At 53.9% G+C, this 15851-nt stretch overlaps 4 protein-coding genes across 18 annotated transcripts; 2 read left to right on the top strand and 2 right to left on the bottom strand.

Moving 5' to 3' along the window:
* Positions 1-83: 83 nt before the first annotated feature.
* IGFLR1 (IGF like family receptor 1) lies at positions 84-3606 on the bottom strand. 6 transcript variants are annotated; one of them, XM_073016641.1, is made up of 6 exons: positions 3549-3604; positions 2312-2482; positions 1849-2053; positions 1209-1393; positions 544-600; positions 84-460 (listed from the first exon to the last, which is right to left on the bottom strand). In XM_073016641.1, the coding sequence occupies exons 2-5, from the start codon at positions 2318-2320 to the stop codon at positions 550-552; spliced, it is 450 nt and encodes a 149-aa protein (XP_072872742.1). In that variant the 5' UTR covers positions 2321-2482; positions 3549-3604; the 3' UTR covers positions 84-460; positions 544-549. The 6 variants fall into 6 exon arrangements, with proteins under 6 accessions (XP_072872742.1, XP_072872740.1, XP_072872741.1 ...); XM_073016639.1 differs by having other exon boundaries at positions 544-919; positions 3549-3602; XM_073016640.1 differs by having other exon boundaries at positions 544-919; positions 3420-3575.
* Positions 3607-3679: 73 nt separating this feature from the next.
* On the bottom strand, positions 3680-6570 carry U2AF1L4 (U2 small nuclear RNA auxiliary factor 1 like 4). 9 transcript variants are annotated; one of them, XM_007996404.3, is made up of 7 exons: positions 6451-6569; positions 6228-6315; positions 5760-5826; positions 5627-5676; positions 5459-5557; positions 5148-5281; positions 4810-5047 (listed from the first exon to the last, which is right to left on the bottom strand). In XM_007996404.3, exons 1-7 carry the CDS (start codon positions 6492-6494, stop codon positions 4912-4914), a joined length of 618 nt encoding a protein of 205 aa, XP_007994595.3. In that variant the 5' UTR covers positions 6495-6569; the 3' UTR covers positions 4810-4911. The 9 variants fall into 9 exon arrangements, 4 of the variants coding, with proteins under 4 accessions (XP_007994596.3, XP_037847485.2, XP_072872743.1 ...); XM_007996405.3 differs by lacking the exons at positions 5627-5676; positions 5760-5826 and adding an exon at positions 3680-3965 and having other exon boundaries at positions 4953-5047; positions 6451-6570; XM_037991557.2 differs by having other exon boundaries at positions 3680-5281.
* Positions 6571-6665: 95 nt separating this feature from the next.
* PSENEN (presenilin enhancer, gamma-secretase subunit) lies at positions 6666-8099 on the top strand. Of its 2 annotated transcripts, none has more exons than XM_007996403.3 (4): positions 6666-6792; positions 6965-7083; positions 7513-7617; positions 7803-8099. In XM_007996403.3, the coding sequence occupies exons 2-4, from the start codon at positions 7023-7025 to the stop codon at positions 7940-7942; spliced, it is 306 nt and encodes a 101-aa protein (XP_007994594.1). In that variant the 5' UTR covers positions 6666-6792; positions 6965-7022; the 3' UTR covers positions 7943-8099. The 2 variants fall into 2 exon arrangements, with proteins under 2 accessions (XP_007994594.1, XP_007994593.1); XM_007996402.3 differs by having other exon boundaries at positions 6927-7083.
* A 1569-nt stretch (positions 8100-9668) lies between these two features.
* LIN37 (lin-37 DREAM MuvB core complex component) lies at positions 9669-15818 on the top strand. The gene is made up of 9 exons (XM_007996410.3): positions 9669-9869; positions 13489-13564; positions 13747-13797; positions 14115-14144; positions 14225-14310; positions 14398-14564; positions 15320-15460; positions 15547-15620; positions 15694-15818. Exons 1-9 carry the CDS (start codon positions 9686-9688, stop codon positions 15773-15775), a joined length of 891 nt encoding a protein of 296 aa, XP_007994601.2. The 5' UTR covers positions 9669-9685; the 3' UTR covers positions 15776-15818.
* Positions 15819-15851: the final 33 nt, after the last annotated feature.

Here is a 15851-nt window from a genome sequence, read left to right as displayed (position 1 = left end):
AGAGCAGTGAGGATAGCTGTTGGGTCTTTGCCTAATTAGGATTGTACTTCAAGAAGTACTTCAATGCTAATTGTATACTGGGCTTAGTAGTCAACAAAGTTCTTTATTGAATGTTAAGCCCAACAAACCCCAGATCAGCCAAGCTTGGACAGCACCTGCAATGCATCTGCCCGCCCTAGCTGGGCGAGGTGTGTGCCAAGCTGGCCCAGAGAGGCAGAGGGCTCCCTTGCCACCACCATCTCAATCAGAGCCCGCAGCGGCGAGCGACTCGGCCGCAGCGAATAGGCAAAGGTGGACCAGGCGGCAGGCAGCCCGTATCTCGCGGCCAGGTGTCGAGTAGTGCCATGGGCCATGCCCCCACCTGGCCCAGGCTCAGGGTCCAGCGGTACAATCAGCTCTTCCAGCACCTCCAGCTCATCCAGGAGGCGAGACAGGGGCTGTGACCCCAGACCGGGCAGTTCTGGAAGAAAGGGGAAGGGTAAAGGGGAGGAAGGGTGGGCGTCCAGTCCACCTTGCCCGCCCCAGGGCTCCTCCAGGACTAACCCCTGCTCAGGAGTGGAAGTAGAGAGGCCTTCCATGTGTCCCCTGTCTCCAGGGCGCCTGGGGAGGACAGATGCGAGGAGGAAGGGGCGTGGGTGTTGGGGACTCTGCAGACCAAGCCAGGATAGGGATAGGGGTCGGCTTTCTCCTTGGGCCGGCAGAGGTGCCAGAGCAGAATGAACAGGAGGATCGCTATCACCGCCAAGGTCAGGAGCAGGACCAGCACCAACAGCGGGAGGAAAGTCGGCAAGGCCTGCTGAGGGATGGGCTCAGGGGTCCTCCAGGCAATGGAACTTGCTGGTGAGCTGCGCTCCTGGGAGCTAGGGGCGCCTGGGTTTCCAGGTGTGTGGGGGCAGGGCCTCTTGGCAGGGACCGGCCTCTGGGGATAAGGGGTTGGAGTAAAGCTGGAGGCCACACTCCACTCCTGCCCGCTCCCAAACCTTCCATCTTTATACCCTTTAACTGGGCCAAACCATCTGATACGGTACCTGATAAGGTAGTTGGGCCCCGCAAGGCCCAACTACCTTAACGTAGGAGCTCCCGACCCCTGCAGGCCAGTCACCTCCCGAAACCACGGCCCCACCCCTTACGTGGGGCTACGCCCGCTCCCTACATCTAGGCCCCCCACCTCCGGCATGCCCTTGCCCGGCCGGGAGTCCCATCCGCACCTCTCTGCAGCGCCACAGGGTTCTGCCCCCGCCCGCGGCGGGAGTAGGAGTGACGGCTCCGCTGCCGCAGGGGCTACATAGCTCCGCACCGTCGGGGTTGCACTGCCCAGAAGGACACTCTCGGAACGGGAGCGTTACGAAATCGCCGTGGTCATTGAGCCCGCAGTTTTCCCGGAACTCATAGTCTAGCGGGAAAGCTGCTCTCCAGCGCGGCCGTCTAGCCCGCCCCTGCTCAGGCAACGCCCTCTCCCTTCGCCCTATCCCAGCGTGCCCCGCCCCTCCAGGGCGCTCCCAGCCTATCAGCGTGCGCTCCGCTCCTGTCACTTTTCTCCGGGCTTGCCTTTTCATTCCCCGCCTGCTCGGCTCCGAGCTCCGCCCACTCCCGGTTTATCTACATAAAGCCCACCCTTTCCACCGGGCCCCTATCCCGCCACTCCAGCCATATCCCTTCGCTGTTGCCCTACGGTAGCCCGCACTATCTGCACAGGCTCTGCCTGCCATCCCTGTGTGATCTACATAAGGCCCACCGCTTAGACCCCTAAGCAAGACTCTCTGGCCCGTAGCCCACAGACCTCACCCCTTCCCCGCTCCCTATCACCTGCAAGCTCCGCCCAAGCAAGGCTGGGTCTCGGATTCTCACCCGGGCAGGGGGGCGGCCCGAAGCGCTGCAGGCAGCTGCTGCAGCACTTGTTGTCTGGGTTCCAGTATTCAAGGCGGCCGCAGTACTGGGAGGCTTCCGGCAGTGACGCCAGAGCCAGAAGCAGCAAGGCTGTCAGGAGGCATCGTCCAGGCCCCATCTCGGGGGCCGTGATAGCGGAACCTCCAAACACAGCGCCTCTGCCACACTTTCCGGGGAAACCGGGCAGAAGAAAGGACGCGGTGATGTGGGGGAACAGAATTCCCACGCCTCTTCGGAAGCCGGGAATCTACCCTCGAGTCCCCATCCCCCAACTGAGCCGGTTATCAGAGAAGCCCACAAAGCCAAAAGGGGACTAAGAGAGAGCACTGCGGATCTAGATTGTAAGAATGCATATCCCACCTCTGCCATTTCCTCACCCACCCACCTTCCCTTTTCCATCCCTAAAATGAGACAATAATAGCACCTGTCTCATAGGGTTATTGTGGAGAATTAGAACCGTTATTAGAAGTAAAGCAGGGGCTGGGTGCGGTGGCTCATGCCTGTAATCCCAACACTTCAGGAGGCCAAGACAGGAGGACCACTTGAGCCGAGGAGTTCGAGAGATCAGCCTGGACAACAAAATGAAACCCCGTCTCTACAAAAAAAAAAAAAAAAAAAAAAAAAAAGGCAAAGCACTTTGCCAAGTGCAGTGGCTCGCATCTGTAGTCCCTGCTAGATGGGAGGATTGCTTGAGCCACGAATTATAGACCAGCCTGGGCAACACAGTAAGACCTCATCTCTAAAAACAAAACCAAAAAAACTGGCTGCCGGGCGCAGTGGCTCACGCCTGTAATCCCAACACTTTGGGAGGCTAAGGTGGGTGGATCACCTGAAGTCAGTAGTTCAAAACCAGCCTGGCCTACATGGTGAAATGCTGTTTCTATTAAAAATACAAAATTAGCTGGGCATGATAGCGCATGCCTGTAAATCCCAGCTACTTGGGAGTCTGAGGCAGGAGAATTGCTTGAATCTGGGAGGTGGAGGCTGCAGTGAGCTGAAATTGTGCCATTGCACTCCAGCCTGGGCAACAAGAGTGAAACTTTTTTTTTTTTTTTTTTTTTTTTGAGACGGAGTCTCGCTGTGTCGCCCAGGCTGGAATGCAGTGGCCGGATCTCAGCTCACTGCAAGCTCCCCCTCCCGGGTTCACGCCATTCTCCTGCCTCAGTCTCCTGAGTAGCTGGAACTACAGGCGCCCGCCACCTCGCCTGGCTAGTTTTATGTATTTTTTAGTAGAGACGGGGTTTCACCGGGTTAGCCAGGATGGTCTTGATCTCCTGACCTCGTGATCCGCCCGTCTCGGCCTCCCAAAGTGCTGGGATTACAGGCTTGAGCCACTGAGCCCGGCCAAGAGTGAAACTCTTTTAAAAAAAACAAAACACAAACAAGCTAAAGTGCTGAAAATAGCACCTTACATATAGTAAACTCAATGTTTAAGTGTAAGGCATTACTCACTCCCATCTCAATTTGGCAGGGACGGAGGAGACAGCCCTGTACTGACTGAGACAACCTCCCAGCACCTCACCTCACCTCACCTTCCAATCCTCATCTCCTTGGGGCTAGGACTCCTGCCACCTGCCACAACCAGGTCTCTCCCCCTTGAATAAACCTTAGATGGAGGTGCTAAGGTTTTCAGCACAAAGGTGTCCCCACCCTACCAGTACCGTTAGGGTCCTGGGTCCCAAGCTGCCCGTGCCAAGTTCCTCAGCTGAAGTTGTGGCCGGGACCCAGTCTTGTTTCCCCTTTTCGTCACATGTGTGGGTGGAGGGAAATGCCAAACCACAGCAAAAGCAAGTTGATACCGAAGCAAAACACGGAGCTTTATTAAGACAAGGGCGGTAGAAGAAAGTTTCCATGCTGAACAGATTACATTATGGAGCCCGGGAGCCTGGGAAAGATGGGCCAGGAGAGTGAAGGGGACTTTGAGGAGAGGTCCTGCCAGAAATATTTGTCCCTGTCCGGGGTGAAGGGTAAGAGGGTAAGGGGGCCAGGGCCTCAGAAGCGGCCATGCCGGTGATCAGGGGAACGCTGACGGTTCCCCTCTCCGGGACAGTGGCTAGTATGGAACCTCGGGGGTGACCCGGGAATAGGAGTGTTGAGAGTTAGGTTAGAATGCTGAGGAGTGGTGCAGAGATCCTGCAGGCCTGCCTCTCTGCTCTGGGATGAGGCAGGAGGGTGCTGAAATAACTAGAGTTCTAAGACATGGCCTCAGTGGCCAGCATCGGGGTACTCAGTGGCCAGTATCAGGCCAGGCTAGTCGTGGATTAGGGGTTCAGGCTGGTTTGGGGATTGGGACTTAGGTACTGGTCTCCAGATGGGGCTCAGAACTACTCTTAGGGTATAAGAGTCTTGGGAATGACCAGGCGCGGTAGCTCACGCCTGTAATCCCCACACTTTGGGAGGCCAAGATGGGTGGATTACCTGAGGTCAGGAGTTCGAGACCAGCCTGGCCAACATGGTGAAACCCCGTCTCTACTAAAAATACAAAAATTAGCCAGGTGTAGTGGTGGGCACCTGTAATCCCAGCTACTTGGAAGGCTGAGAAAGGAGAATTGCTTGAACCTGGGAGGCAGAGGTTGCAGTGAGCTGAGACCATGCCTTTGCACTCCAGCCTAGGGAAGAAGAGCAAAACTCCGTCTCAAAAAAAAAAAAAAAAAAGAGTCAGCCAGGAGTGGTGGCTCACACCTGTAATCCCAGCACTTTGGAGAGCGAGGCTGGTGGATCACGAGGTTAGGAGTTCAGACCAGCCTGGCCAAGATGGTGAAACCCCGTCTCTACTAAAAATACAAAAATTAGATGGGCATGGTGGCGGGCACCTGTAATCCCAGCTACTTGGGAGGCTGAGGCAGAGAATTGCTTGAACCTGGGAGGCAGAGGTTGCAGTGAGCCAAGATTGTGCCACTGCACTCTAGGCCAGGCGATAGAGCGAGTCTCCATCTCAAAAAAAAAAAAAAAAAAAAAAAAAAAGAGTCTTGGGAACGTTGTTACTAGGGCTTAGGGTCAGGCTCATCTGAGGATATAGGGGCCTTAGGACATGAGGAGACATAGCAGGCTGGTCTTGAGGTACCTGCACCTGGGTCCCCGCCCATAGAACTCCCTCCGGAGGTTCTGGGAAATGGGCTGCAGATGCATGAAGTTGCAGAAGCCACCTCGGGTACATTCCCTGCATAGAGAGATGGAGGAGGCCATTGTCACTGACAGTCCCTACCACACATTCAAAGTCTGGGATTCCAAGTGCCCATCCCACCCTTGAACTACCATACCCCATCTCATACTGGCGACAGCATGACTCTCGAAAGTCAGTGACAGGAGACAGTTCAGGGTGCACAGCCTGCCCATTGAACCAGCGGTTATTGAGTTCAGCCACGGCCCGCTCTGCATCCTCTTCCCGCCAGAACTGCAGGAAACGTCAGTCGGGGTCAGCAGGAGAACTCAGAGATCTTCAGGGTACTCATTAGCAGCTCTGGGGCTGGACTGGATTTAGTGATGAACTTCAAGCTGAGAGCCTTCAGTGGCCACCATCAGTCATTGAAATGCCTCCACCTCTGGGCCCTAAGCGGGGGACAGCAAGCACCTTGACATAGACGTTGCCCACGAGGTGGTCCCCAAGGTTGTCGCACACATTCATCTCTTCAATCTCCCCATACTTCTCCTGCAATTCTGTGAACACCTCCTGTGGAAGACGGAGAGGAACTCAGCTGAGCTCCCACAAGAAACCCAACCTACCCCTGCCAACTCTCACCTCGAAGAAGCTATCATAGTGCTCCTGCACCTCCACGTCGCTCACATGACCTGGGGGACGGGGGTAGGGTGTAATCAGGGCGTAGCCTCCTGGGGGCTATTCACCTTGCCCCCAGGCCTGGTTCCTTACTCACAGTGTGATCTGTCTGCAGTTTGGGCTGTATTCTGTGGATTCCGGTACAGGTTGAGCAGCACTATGGTCTGCACAGAATTTAAAAGGGGCGGGGCCTGAGCTCAGAGGGCAGGGCTGCATGTAAAGAGAGTGAGGCATGAAGGTTGGGGGTGGAACCTTGCACCCCAGCCTAAGCATGGTGAGTGCATCGGCGATCCTTTTCCCCTAAGAAACCAGAAACGGGAAGGAGGGGACTGACAAGAACGCACAGCCGCGGTGTGTAAGGTATACCCATGGGGGCGCGACCAAGTTCCCAGGAGACGGGCAGGAAGACTGGTGGGAGGAGCCTGCAGAAAGGTCCAATCAGAAAAAAAGCCGGGCGGTAGGGAGGGCCTCAGGAACTCGGAATAGGCGGGACATGGTGACTACGGCGCCAGAAGAGGAAGGGCCAAGGAGGCGTTAACTCCAGAAGTTCCGTGTCGGGTCTCACCTGGCTGAATGTCGGCTTGTTGTGAAGCCGGGAGCACCGGTCTCCGTGCCGGCAGGCCCCGATCTTAAAGTAAAAAGAGCAGTTAACCCTGGAAGAGGTGCAAAGACAGAGGTGAACCGAGGGCTGGGGAGGCGGGACACCCCAGAAACGCCGCCCCACCACCCAGGACCCCAGTACCCCGGCCTCGACCCCCCGAGAGTCCACTCCCAGCGCCCGTTCTCACTTGTCCTTCTCAGTTCCGAATATCGAAGCTAAATATTCAGCCATTTTTACCCAAGCCCTCCAGTTCTGGCTGCTCTTACATCACTTCCGTTGCTTAGGAGCGCTGGGAAGTGTAGTTCGTTGCCCCCCTCCAGGCGCTCACCAAGCTCTCGGAAACGCCCCAGGGCGCTTGCGCGTGGGAGACGCGCGACTCCCCGGTAGGAAGTCTCTCAACGGCGCATGCGTGCAGTGTTGCCTCGCCCAAAGAAGACTACAATCTCCAGGGAAACCTGGGGCATCTCGCGCATACGTCCATAACTGAAAGTGGCTAAGGCATCCCAGCCGGAGGAAGTGAGCTCTCCCGGTAAGTTGGGGGTCGTTTCGCCCCCCCTAGTAAATATAAAGAGCTCTTTAATCCAGCCAGCTTGCTAGTGGGGGCGGGGATGCTCTGCTTTCAGCAAACCCACCTTTACATTTATCTCTGATTTGTTGTAATAGGGGCGTGGTTGTTCGTGATCCTTGCATCTGTTACTTAGGGTCAAGGCTTGGGTCTTGCCCCGCAGACCCTTGGGACGACCCGGCCCCAGCGCAGCTATGAACCTGGAGCGAGTGTCCAATGAGGAGAAGTTGAACCTGTGCCGGAAGTACTACCTGGGTAAGGGCAGATCACTAGGGTTCAAGGAAAAGAGAGGGGACTGGACTAGAGCACCCGAGGGAAGAGGGCCTCGGGGCCTGGATTCGTGAGTCTAAGAGATGAAGCACCTCTGAACGCCGACTCCTGGATTTGAGCGGGGAGGGCCTGAGTCCTGAGGAATGAGGAAGCTGGGGCCTCAGTTTCTGGATCCCAAGAGAGGAGGGGGATTGAGGGCCTGGACTCTTGGGTCCAGCGAAAGAGATGGTTGAGGAATCAGATTGCTGGATCCCAAAGAGGAGGCAGATTCCTGAGTCCCTGACAGCAGAAATCTCCATTTGAACTTGAGTGTGGGAGAGTTTCTTCCAAATAGATCTTCTGAGTGGGAGTTGGAGATCTTCATTGCCTTATGAGGTTTTAGGGTTTGTGTGGTTTTTTTTTCTTTCTCCCTAGGTGGGTTTGCTTTCCTGCCTTTTCTCTGGTTGGTCAACATCTTCTGGTTCTTCCGAGAGGCCTTCCTTGTCCCAGCCTACACAGAACAGAGCCAAATCAAAGGCTGTGAGTCCAGAGTACAGAGGAGGGAGGCCAGTGGCTGGGGAGAGGGGGAAGCGGGGGAGTCTTGGTGGGAAGGGACAATGGAGGATCCAGAATTTTGGGGCTCTGGGTGAGAAGGGAAGGCTGGTCTAGGGAAGTCTGGAGAGCAGCAAGAGGCCAACCCTTCCCACTTCTGTTTCCCATGACAGATGTCTGGCGCTCAGCTGTGGGCTTCCTCTTCTGGGTGATAGTGCTCACCTCCTGGATCACCATCTTCCAGATCTACCGGCCCCGCTGGGGCGCCCTTGGGGACTACCTCTCCTTCACCATACCTCTGGGCACCCCCTGACAACTTCGGCACAGACTGGAACCCTGCTCATTCTCTCAGGACAGGCTCCTTAGAGCAGAGGAGCCTGTCCTGGGAGCCCCTTCTCAAACTCCTAAGACCTGTTTTCATCTCCCCTGTTCTCTGCTGACATCACCCAATAAAGGACCCTAACTTTCAATACTGACTTCCTGGGATCTTTTAGAGGTTGAGGCATAAATGATTATTAATATTTAAAAACATTTGTTGAGTGCTTTGTGCCAGGCTTAGTATTTAGACATGATGTACATTTTTTACAGTAAATACTACTCATAATCTTCTGAACTAGGAACTTTCCTGCTTAGGAAACTATTAGATGAGGAACTAAGAAAGGAATAGTGCTTCCGTTTCTTTTTTTTTTTTTTTTTTTTTTTTTTTTTTTTTTTTTTTTTTGAGACAGTCTTGCTCTGTTGCCCAGGCTGGAATGCAGTGGTACAATTGGTCTAGTGCTTCCATTTCTAGGGGCTGTTACCCTGTACTGGTAGTCGTGAATTCAAAAACATAACTTTCCTACTGTGGGCTTCAGTATTCTCATCAGAAGTGTAGATCACAATGCTACCTCCTAGGATTTATTTGGACCAAGATGTGTGATAAATCCAGGTTTCCCGTTTTCTGAAGGAAGTGTTGTCTGCAAAAATAAAAATAGTCAAGAGCTTTCTCAGAGAATCCTTCCTTGACCATCCATCTTATTTAAAATTCAATCACCACCTTGATATTCCTATGTCCGTTTAAGGCTACACTTTTTTTGTGGGTTTTTTTTTTTTTTTTTTGGTGGGGGGGGTGGGGATTTGTTGTTGTCTGTTTTTCGAGATGGAGTCTTGCTCTGTCGCTCAGGCTGGAGTGCAGAAGTGCGATGTCAGCTCACTGCAACCTACGCCTCCCGGGTTCAAGCGATTCTCCTGCCTCAGCCTCTGGAGTAGCTGGAATTACAGGGGCATGCCATCAGTCCCGGCTAATTTTTGTATTTTTGGTAGAGACGGGGTTTCACCACGTTGGCCAGGCTGGTCTCGAACTCCTGGTCGCAGGTGATCTGCCCGCCTCGGCCTCCCAAAGGGCTGATACTTACAGGTGTGGGCCACCGTGCCCTGCCCAGACTATATTCTTTCTCCTATTACATTTCACTTAGAATGTTTTACTTGTTTACTGTTTATCTTCCATCCTTTAAAAGATAAGCCCTATTACGGCAGGGATTTTTGTCTGTTCTGTTCCTCAAGGTGTCCCCAATGCCTAGAAGAGTGCCCGGCATACTAATAAATATTTGCAAAATGAATGAAGTTGTACCTGCAAAGAGATTAACTGGTACCTGTCACCTAGAGAGTGCTCAGTGAGAGGGAACCCAACGTTATTTTACACTAGTCTTCCTCTTAGGGATGAAGGGACTCCAACGGTTGGTTAAATATGGTAAAGAGCTAAATTGGTGTCGCTCAACCCTTCTAACACTACAAGTCCCGGGAAGCCTCGCGATGCCCTAATCCTTTGTTTCCCACCGTGCCCCGCGCGGCGCAGGCGCTGTTACTCCGGGTGGGTCTGGGAACCTGGAACTACACCTCCCAGGAAGCTTGGTGGTCGATGGTTTGTTTCCGGAAGCAAAGCCCCAGGAGGGTGGGACCTAAAGCTGGGACACTACGGAAGCAGCTCTCAATTGGTCAGGATATAAGATTGACGACTGCATTAACTAATAGGAGCAAGCTTCTGCCGAAGGGGCCCGCCCACAGAAGGGTGGTGGCCATGGTCCAGGCTGGACACAACCAAAGGCGGAGGAGCCGTGGCCCACGAAGCTCATCTTTGAACTGTCCCCGCCCGCCTCCCGCCTTGATTTGTGACCCTAGGCCCTTTGGGGCGCCTCTGACCCAGCTAGCCAGATCCTGGACCCAAACCATGTTCCCCGTGAAGGTGAAAGTGGAGAAATCAGGTGAGGACCCTGACGTCGGGGGCCTGTCGGGACCATCGGGTTGACAGGGTGTGGAGTCCCGGTAGAAGGGAGTATCGCGGAAAGGGGACTGCACGACTTTTCCCTGCAGCCCACCTGACAATCGCTGTATCAGGCAGCGAGCGTTGGCTGCCACCTTCACACCCTCCCGGTCTGCGCTTGAAGTCGCTTTGAGATTGAATGGTGGTGGCTCAGGCAGTGCGGTGCGTGGTAAGATATGGGGAATCCTGAGCCGGTAACTCTGAGAAGGGCCCTTTTCTCTTTTTTTTTAATCTAAATTTTTAAAATATTTAAGTAGAGACGGAGTATCGCTCTATTGCCCAGGCTGGTCTCGAACTCCTGACCTCAAGTGATCCTCCCGCCTTAGCTTCCTAAAATGCTGAGATTACAGGCGTGAGCCCCCGCGCCCGGCCGAGAAGTTCTCTTTTCTTGGCTTCCCCTCAGTTTCCCCATTTCCAGCAGTGATCAGTCACACATACTTGCTGTGAGCCTGAAGTACAGGCACTCTTAATCCTCACAGTCACTATATTCCAGTAATCCTAGGAAATAGGAATTGTGGTCATTGGGGAAACTGAAACTTAGATCATTTTGGGTTGGAGCAGAGCTGACCGGATCGCAGGCCTGGCATGGTAAGGGCAGTGGGAGGGGTGCAGAATTTAGACAGAAAGATAATAGTAAAATGATGTAGGATGTCCCATGGCAAAAGTGTTATCAAAACAAAGTGGGAGGCCAGGTGTGGTGGCTCATGCCTGTAATCCCAACACTTTGGGAGGCCGAGGCCGGCAGATCACTTGAGGTCAGGAGTTTGAGACCAGCCTGGGCAACATGGCAAAACCCTGTCTCTATAAAAAATACAAAAAAAAAAAAAAGAGAGAGAAAGAAGAAAGAAAGAAAGAAAAGAAAGAAAAGAAAGAAAAGGAAAGAAAAGGAAAGAAAGAAAATTAGCCAGCCTCTAGTCCCAGCTACTCAGGAGGCTGAGGCAGGAAGATCGCTGGAGCTGGGGAGGTGGAGGTTGCAGTGAGCTGAGATCACACCACTGCACTCCAGCCTGGGTGATAGATTGAGACCCTGAAAAAAAAAAACAAACAAACAAAGAAAAAACCAAAAAACGAAGAAAGAAAGAGAGAGAGAGAAAAAAAGAAAGGAAAAGGGAGGGAGGGAAGGAAGGAAGGATAAAGGAAGGAAAAAGGAAAGGAAAGGAGAAAGAAAGAAAAGGAAGGAAGGAAAGAAAGAAAAAGAAAGAAAGAAGAAAAGAAAAGAAAAAGAAAGAAAAGTGAAGTGGGTCTGACCACAAATGATGGTGAGGGAAGGTATACATCTCTTAGTACCAGGCTGAGGAGTGCAGACTCCACCCCTGGGTGCTGTAGAGTCATGGAAGGTTCCAATGGAAGGTTCCAAGCAGGGGAAGATCAGGGTCAGGTTTGTTATTTTCCTGGAAGATTCCCCTGGCTGCCTTGTGGAGGGTGGATCAGAAGGGGACACTGAGGTGGGAGCCCAGGGGGAGCAAAGGTCTGGACCAGCATGGGTAGAGTGGAGAGGAAGTAGGTGGGAGAGACACTAGGGAGGCCTAGTGGACAGGTCATGGGATTGGTGGGCTGGGGTAGGGGAGAGAGAGGGGTATTCATGGTGAGGTACAGGGAGGAACTTGGGGACAGTGAGGCGACCCTTGAGAGGGAGGCTTCAGGCCCAAGTCGGGGGTTCAGGAGAGAAGCTGAGCCTGGGGAGAGATCCGTACCCTCTGCATCCGCCCAAGGCTTTGCTGCAATCTCAGCTACTCCCTTCCCCACCCTCACTCTGTCTTTCCTCTGAGCTATGTTTGAATCCCTGTGTCTCCTGAGCTTCTCAGGAAGTCCCTGGACTGGTCAGGCAAGTTCCCAGGTGTCCCCTCCAGGCTCTGAGCACTAGAGCCAGAGCTCCCACCAGTCAGAAAGGCAGAGTAAACACCTCTCAAAGGTACGACAGCATAACATCATCACTTCCTCAAGTTCTGTGATGATGGGAGGCAGCCACAGGCTCACTGGGCAGGAGGGTGGGCCTAGATCTCATTTCCTGAGCGGGGAAAAAAAGCCCAAACAGGATGTTTTAGGTGAAATCTCCCAATTTTGGCCGGGCATGGTGGCTCATGCCTGTAATCCCAGCACTTTGGGAGGCTGAGGTGGGTGGATCATGAGGTCAGGAGTTTGAGACCAGCCTGGTTAATATGGTGAAACCCTGTCTGTACTAAAAATACAAATATTAGTTGGGCATGGTGGCACACGCCTGTAGTCCCAGCTGCTTGAGAGGCTGAGGCAGGAGAATCACTTGTACTCGGGAGGCAGAGGTGGCAGTGAGCCGAGATCACGCCACTGCACTCCAACCTGGGCAACAGAGCAAGACTCTGTCTCAAAAGAAAAGAAAAGAAATCTCCCAATTTTTAAATGTCAGCTCATTCAGATTGAATTCAGATTTAAAATTATACCACTGTTGGCCGGGTGTGGTGGCTCACGCCTGTAATCCCAGCACTTTGGGAGGCCGAGGCCAGTGGATCACTGAGGTCAGGAGTTCGAGACCAGCCTGGTCAACATGGTAAGACCCCATCTCTACTAAAAACACAAAAATTAGCCAGGCGTGGTGGCGGGCTCCTGTAATCCCAGCTACTTGGGAGGCTGAGGCAGGAGAATCGCTTGAACCTAGGAGGTGGAGGTTGCAGTGAGCCAAGATTATGCCACTGCATTCCAGCCTGGGTGACAGAGCAAGACTCCGTCTCATAAAACATAAATACATTAATTAATTAAAATAAAATTATACCACTGCCTCAACCAGATTCTGCACTCAGGTTGAGCCTCTGTCTCATAACTTCAGCTTTGGAACCAGACAGCCTGGGTTCAAATCATCAGCTCTGCAATTTCTTTGCTGTGTGCCTTTGAGCATGTGGCCTAACATCTCTGTGCCTCAGTTTCATTCTCTTTAAAATAGGAATAAAAATAATATCTATCTGAGCCAGGCTCTATGGCACATGCTTATAGCCCCAGCTATTTGGGAGGCTGAGACAGCAGGATCACTTGAGCCCAGGAGTCCAAAACCAGTCTGGACAACATCATGAGATCCTTTCTCAAGAAAAAAAAATCACATCTACCCCTAAGGGTTATTGTGATAATTCAGTGAGTTATTATGTATAATACATAGGTATTTAAACCTTGCCACTGGGACAGGCACAGTGGCCCACACCGGTAATCCCAGCACTTTGGGAAGCCGAGGTGGCTCACTTGAATCCAGGAGTTCAAGACCAACCTGGTCAATATCGTGAGACTCCACCTCTATATAATTTTTTCTAATATATTTATATCATATTAAAACACATTTTTTTAAAACCCAAAAGACTCATAAGGTAGGGTGGTTGGCCTTGCCTCCTGTCACAGTGCGATTGGGTGGGACAGCTCTGGAACTCAGAGTTCTTGGCATCACTGCAGCCATCTCTGCCTGCTGCACCCTTTCAGGCTGCCTGGGCCTGGCTCTGAGATTGGCCAGGGCAGATGACACGCATGCCCCTCCCTGACCCAGTCCGCTGTCCACTTAGCTGGGGCCTGGGAGCTGACTCCTGCTGGGTTCCCTCTTGCCCCAGAGCTGGAGATGGCCAAAGCCCGGAACCAACTGGATGCTGTCTTACAGTGTCTGCTGGAGAAGAGTCACATGGACAGGTAGGCCAGTGTGGGGTCACAGGGCCAGGCACCTTGGCAGGTTGGGCCCTCTGGTCCTGGGTGGATTGGGTGGGACCCCAGAGGCTGACTTGGGGAGGAAGGTGCTTAATGGAGAGGCTGCTCGGTGCCTTCCTTCTCTGGGTCCCTGGAACCCTGAGCTGAGAGATCGCTTCTGCCTCTAGGGAGCGTCTGGATGAGGAAGCTGGGAAAACGCCCTCAGACACCCACAATAAGTGAGTTTTTCTGATTGGATTTGGAGCTGAGTTTGTGGTTGGTGACTTCTTCCCTTATCCAAGGCCTAACCGCTCTGCCCAGCACTACCTCCATCGAAGTCCTGACCACTCCACCTGTACAAAGACCCTGCGGCAGGAGAAGCTTAGGTCCCCTCGCGGTTGCCACCTAGACCCCCACGGGTATGGGTGGGACAAAAGGCCCAAGAGGCAAGTGGGGTTCATGTGAGCATCTCAGGTTTCATACCAGTATCCCCAGGGTGCCCTCTGCAGGGTTTTGCACAGGCATTTGTCTGAGGGTCAACTGTCTTTCCCCACAGGGACTGCTCCATCGCAGCCACTGGCAAAAGGTAAGGTGGCAGGGTCCCAGCCAGCTGACTAGAGGCTCTCAGCTCCTACCCCAGTCCTGACACGCCCTCTCCCTATGCAGGCCATCTGCCCGCTTCCCCCACCAGCGGAGGAAGAAGAGGAGGGAGATGGATGACGGGCTGGCTGAGGGAGGGCCACAGCGATCCAGTGAGTAGACGGTGGCCCTAGAGGGTGGGCAAGGAGCCGAGGGCCTATGTGAGGGTGCTCACACACCTCCCATCCCCACCCTCCCAGACACATATGTGATCAAGCTGTTCGACCGCAGTGTGGACTTGGCCCAGTTCAGCGAGAACACGCCACTGTACCCGATCTGCCGCGCCTGGATGCGAAACAGCCCCTCTGTGCGCGAGCGCGAATGCTCTCCCAGCTCACCCCTGCCCCCGCTGCCTGAGGATGAGGAGGTGGGATGGGTTGTGGACCCCAGCCCAGCAGCCTGGTGCCAGGGCAGTGGGTGGATAGGCTTAAAGGATCCTGCCCCTAAGCTAGCGGGGTAGACAGACACAGTCCCTCACATGAATCCTGGATCAGGCCAGGCACACAGATGTGCACCCTTAGGCTGGGGTGTGGATCGAGGTCCCTAGGGAAGACATACATAGCCACCTGGCCTGGGGGACAGGGAACAGGGTTACCCTGGGCAGTTAGATGTGGATCTCCAAGATCAGGGGTTCCCAAGAGCCGAGGGGCTAGACAAGGGTCCTTAGTACAGACAGAAGTGGCCACCAGGCCTTGAGGAGCAGATGGGCTGGGCAGGAACGGATGGGGGTCTATAAGCCATCTGGCCCAGGAGGGTAGACAAGGGTCCCCAGGACAGACATATAGGACCCTTCACACTGTCAAAAATGGACAGAACTTCCTAGGTGGCACAGATGTGACCCCGTAGACAGGATTCCCTGAGGCAGGCAGATGTGACTCCCTGGGCTGACAGGTGTAGATGGAGTCTCTGGGCTGGATAGGAGAAGACAGGGGTCCCTGGGGCAGGCAGACTTGACCCCCTGGCTGGTTGAGGTGTCTGCCCTTGAGACATGCCTCCTGTCTGAGTCCCTTAGTGAGCCCCTCATGCCATTTGTTGCTGGGAAAGGCAGGAGGGATGAATGTGGATTCCCAGCCCCTCTGCTTTGACTCTCTTGGGCCTGGCTTGGGGCCCTTGTGTCCCCAGGGCTCAGAGGTCAACAACAGCAAGAGTCGTGATGTGTACAAGCTGCCGCCACCCACACCCCCGGGGCCACCTGGAGATGCCTGCAGATCCCGCATCCCATCCCCACTGCAGCCTGAGATGCAGGGCACCCCTGACGATGAGGTGAGTATGCCAGGCTGGCCCAGGGCTATGGGACACGTGGTGGGACTCAGGAATGTCTACTCAACCTGGCCTCTCTGTCCATGCAGCCCTCTGAGCCCGAGCCCTCACCCTCCACACTCATCTATCGCAACATGCAGCGCTGGAAACGCATCCGCCAGAGGTGAGCGTCCCCCAACCTGCTTGCCCCTCCTAGGGCCTTTTGCAACTGCTGAGTCTTCCCTCTGCCTCCCCAGGTGGAAGGAGGCCTCTCATCGGAACCAGCTTCGTTACTCAGAAAGCATGAAGATCCTACGAGAGATGTACGAACGACAGTGATGTTCCCAGGTCCCCCCACCCCAGTAAACATCCCCCAACTCCACACTGGTGTCTGCTCCGGTCCATCCTTCCTGGC

This window comes from Chlorocebus sabaeus, chromosome 6 (genome assembly GCF_047675955.1).
Source record: "Chlorocebus sabaeus isolate Y175 chromosome 6, mChlSab1.0.hap1, whole genome shotgun sequence".
Classification (NCBI taxonomy): domain Eukaryota; kingdom Metazoa; phylum Chordata; class Mammalia; order Primates; family Cercopithecidae; genus Chlorocebus; species Chlorocebus sabaeus.
The sequence above is the reverse complement of the archived record's forward strand: the minus strand, read 5'-3'. Positions and strand labels throughout refer to the sequence as shown.

Excerpts from the sequence above, each read along its gene's own strand:
- IGFLR1 (XM_073016639.1), bottom strand. Across the intron at positions 1,394-1,848 it reads CGGGCCGCCCCCCTGCCCGG|ACTATGAGTTCCGGGAAAAC; the intron begins GTGAGAATCCGA and ends CTTTCCCGCTAG. Across the intron at positions 920-1,208 it reads CCCTGTGGCGCTGCAGAGAG|AGGCCGGTCCCTGCCAAGAG; the intron begins GTGCGGATGGGA and ends CCTTATCCCCAG.
- LIN37 (XM_007996410.3), top strand. The coding sequence starts at position 9,686 with ATGGTCCAGGCTGGACACAACCAAAGGCGGAGGAGCCGTGGCCCACGA. Across the intron at positions 9,870-13,488 it reads GGTGAAAGTGGAGAAATCAG|AGCTGGAGATGGCCAAAGCC; the intron begins GTGAGGACCCTG and ends CTCTTGCCCCAG. Across the intron at positions 13,798-14,114 it reads CCCTCAGACACCCACAATAA|GGACTGCTCCATCGCAGCCA; the intron begins GTGAGTTTTTCT and ends CTTTCCCCACAG.
- PSENEN (XM_007996403.3), top strand. The coding sequence starts at position 7,023 with ATGAACCTGGAGCGAGTGTCCAATGAGGAGAAGTTGAACCTGTGCCGG. Across the intron at positions 7,084-7,512 it reads GTGCCGGAAGTACTACCTGG|GTGGGTTTGCTTTCCTGCCT; the intron begins GTAAGGGCAGAT and ends CTTTCTCCCTAG. Across the intron at positions 7,618-7,802 it reads ACAGAGCCAAATCAAAGGCT|ATGTCTGGCGCTCAGCTGTG; the intron begins GTGAGTCCAGAG and ends TTCCCATGACAG.
- U2AF1L4 (XM_037991557.2), bottom strand. The coding sequence starts at position 6,494 with ATGGCTGAATATTTAGCTTCGATATTCGGAACTGAGAAGGACAA. Across the intron at positions 5,558-5,626 it reads ACTATGATAGCTTCTTCGAG|GAGGTGTTCACAGAATTGCA; the intron begins GTGAGAGTTGGC and ends CGTCTTCCACAG. Across the intron at positions 5,282-5,458 it reads TGGGCAACGTCTATGTCAAG|TTCTGGCGGGAAGAGGATGC; the intron begins GTGCTTGCTGTC and ends CGTTTCCTGCAG.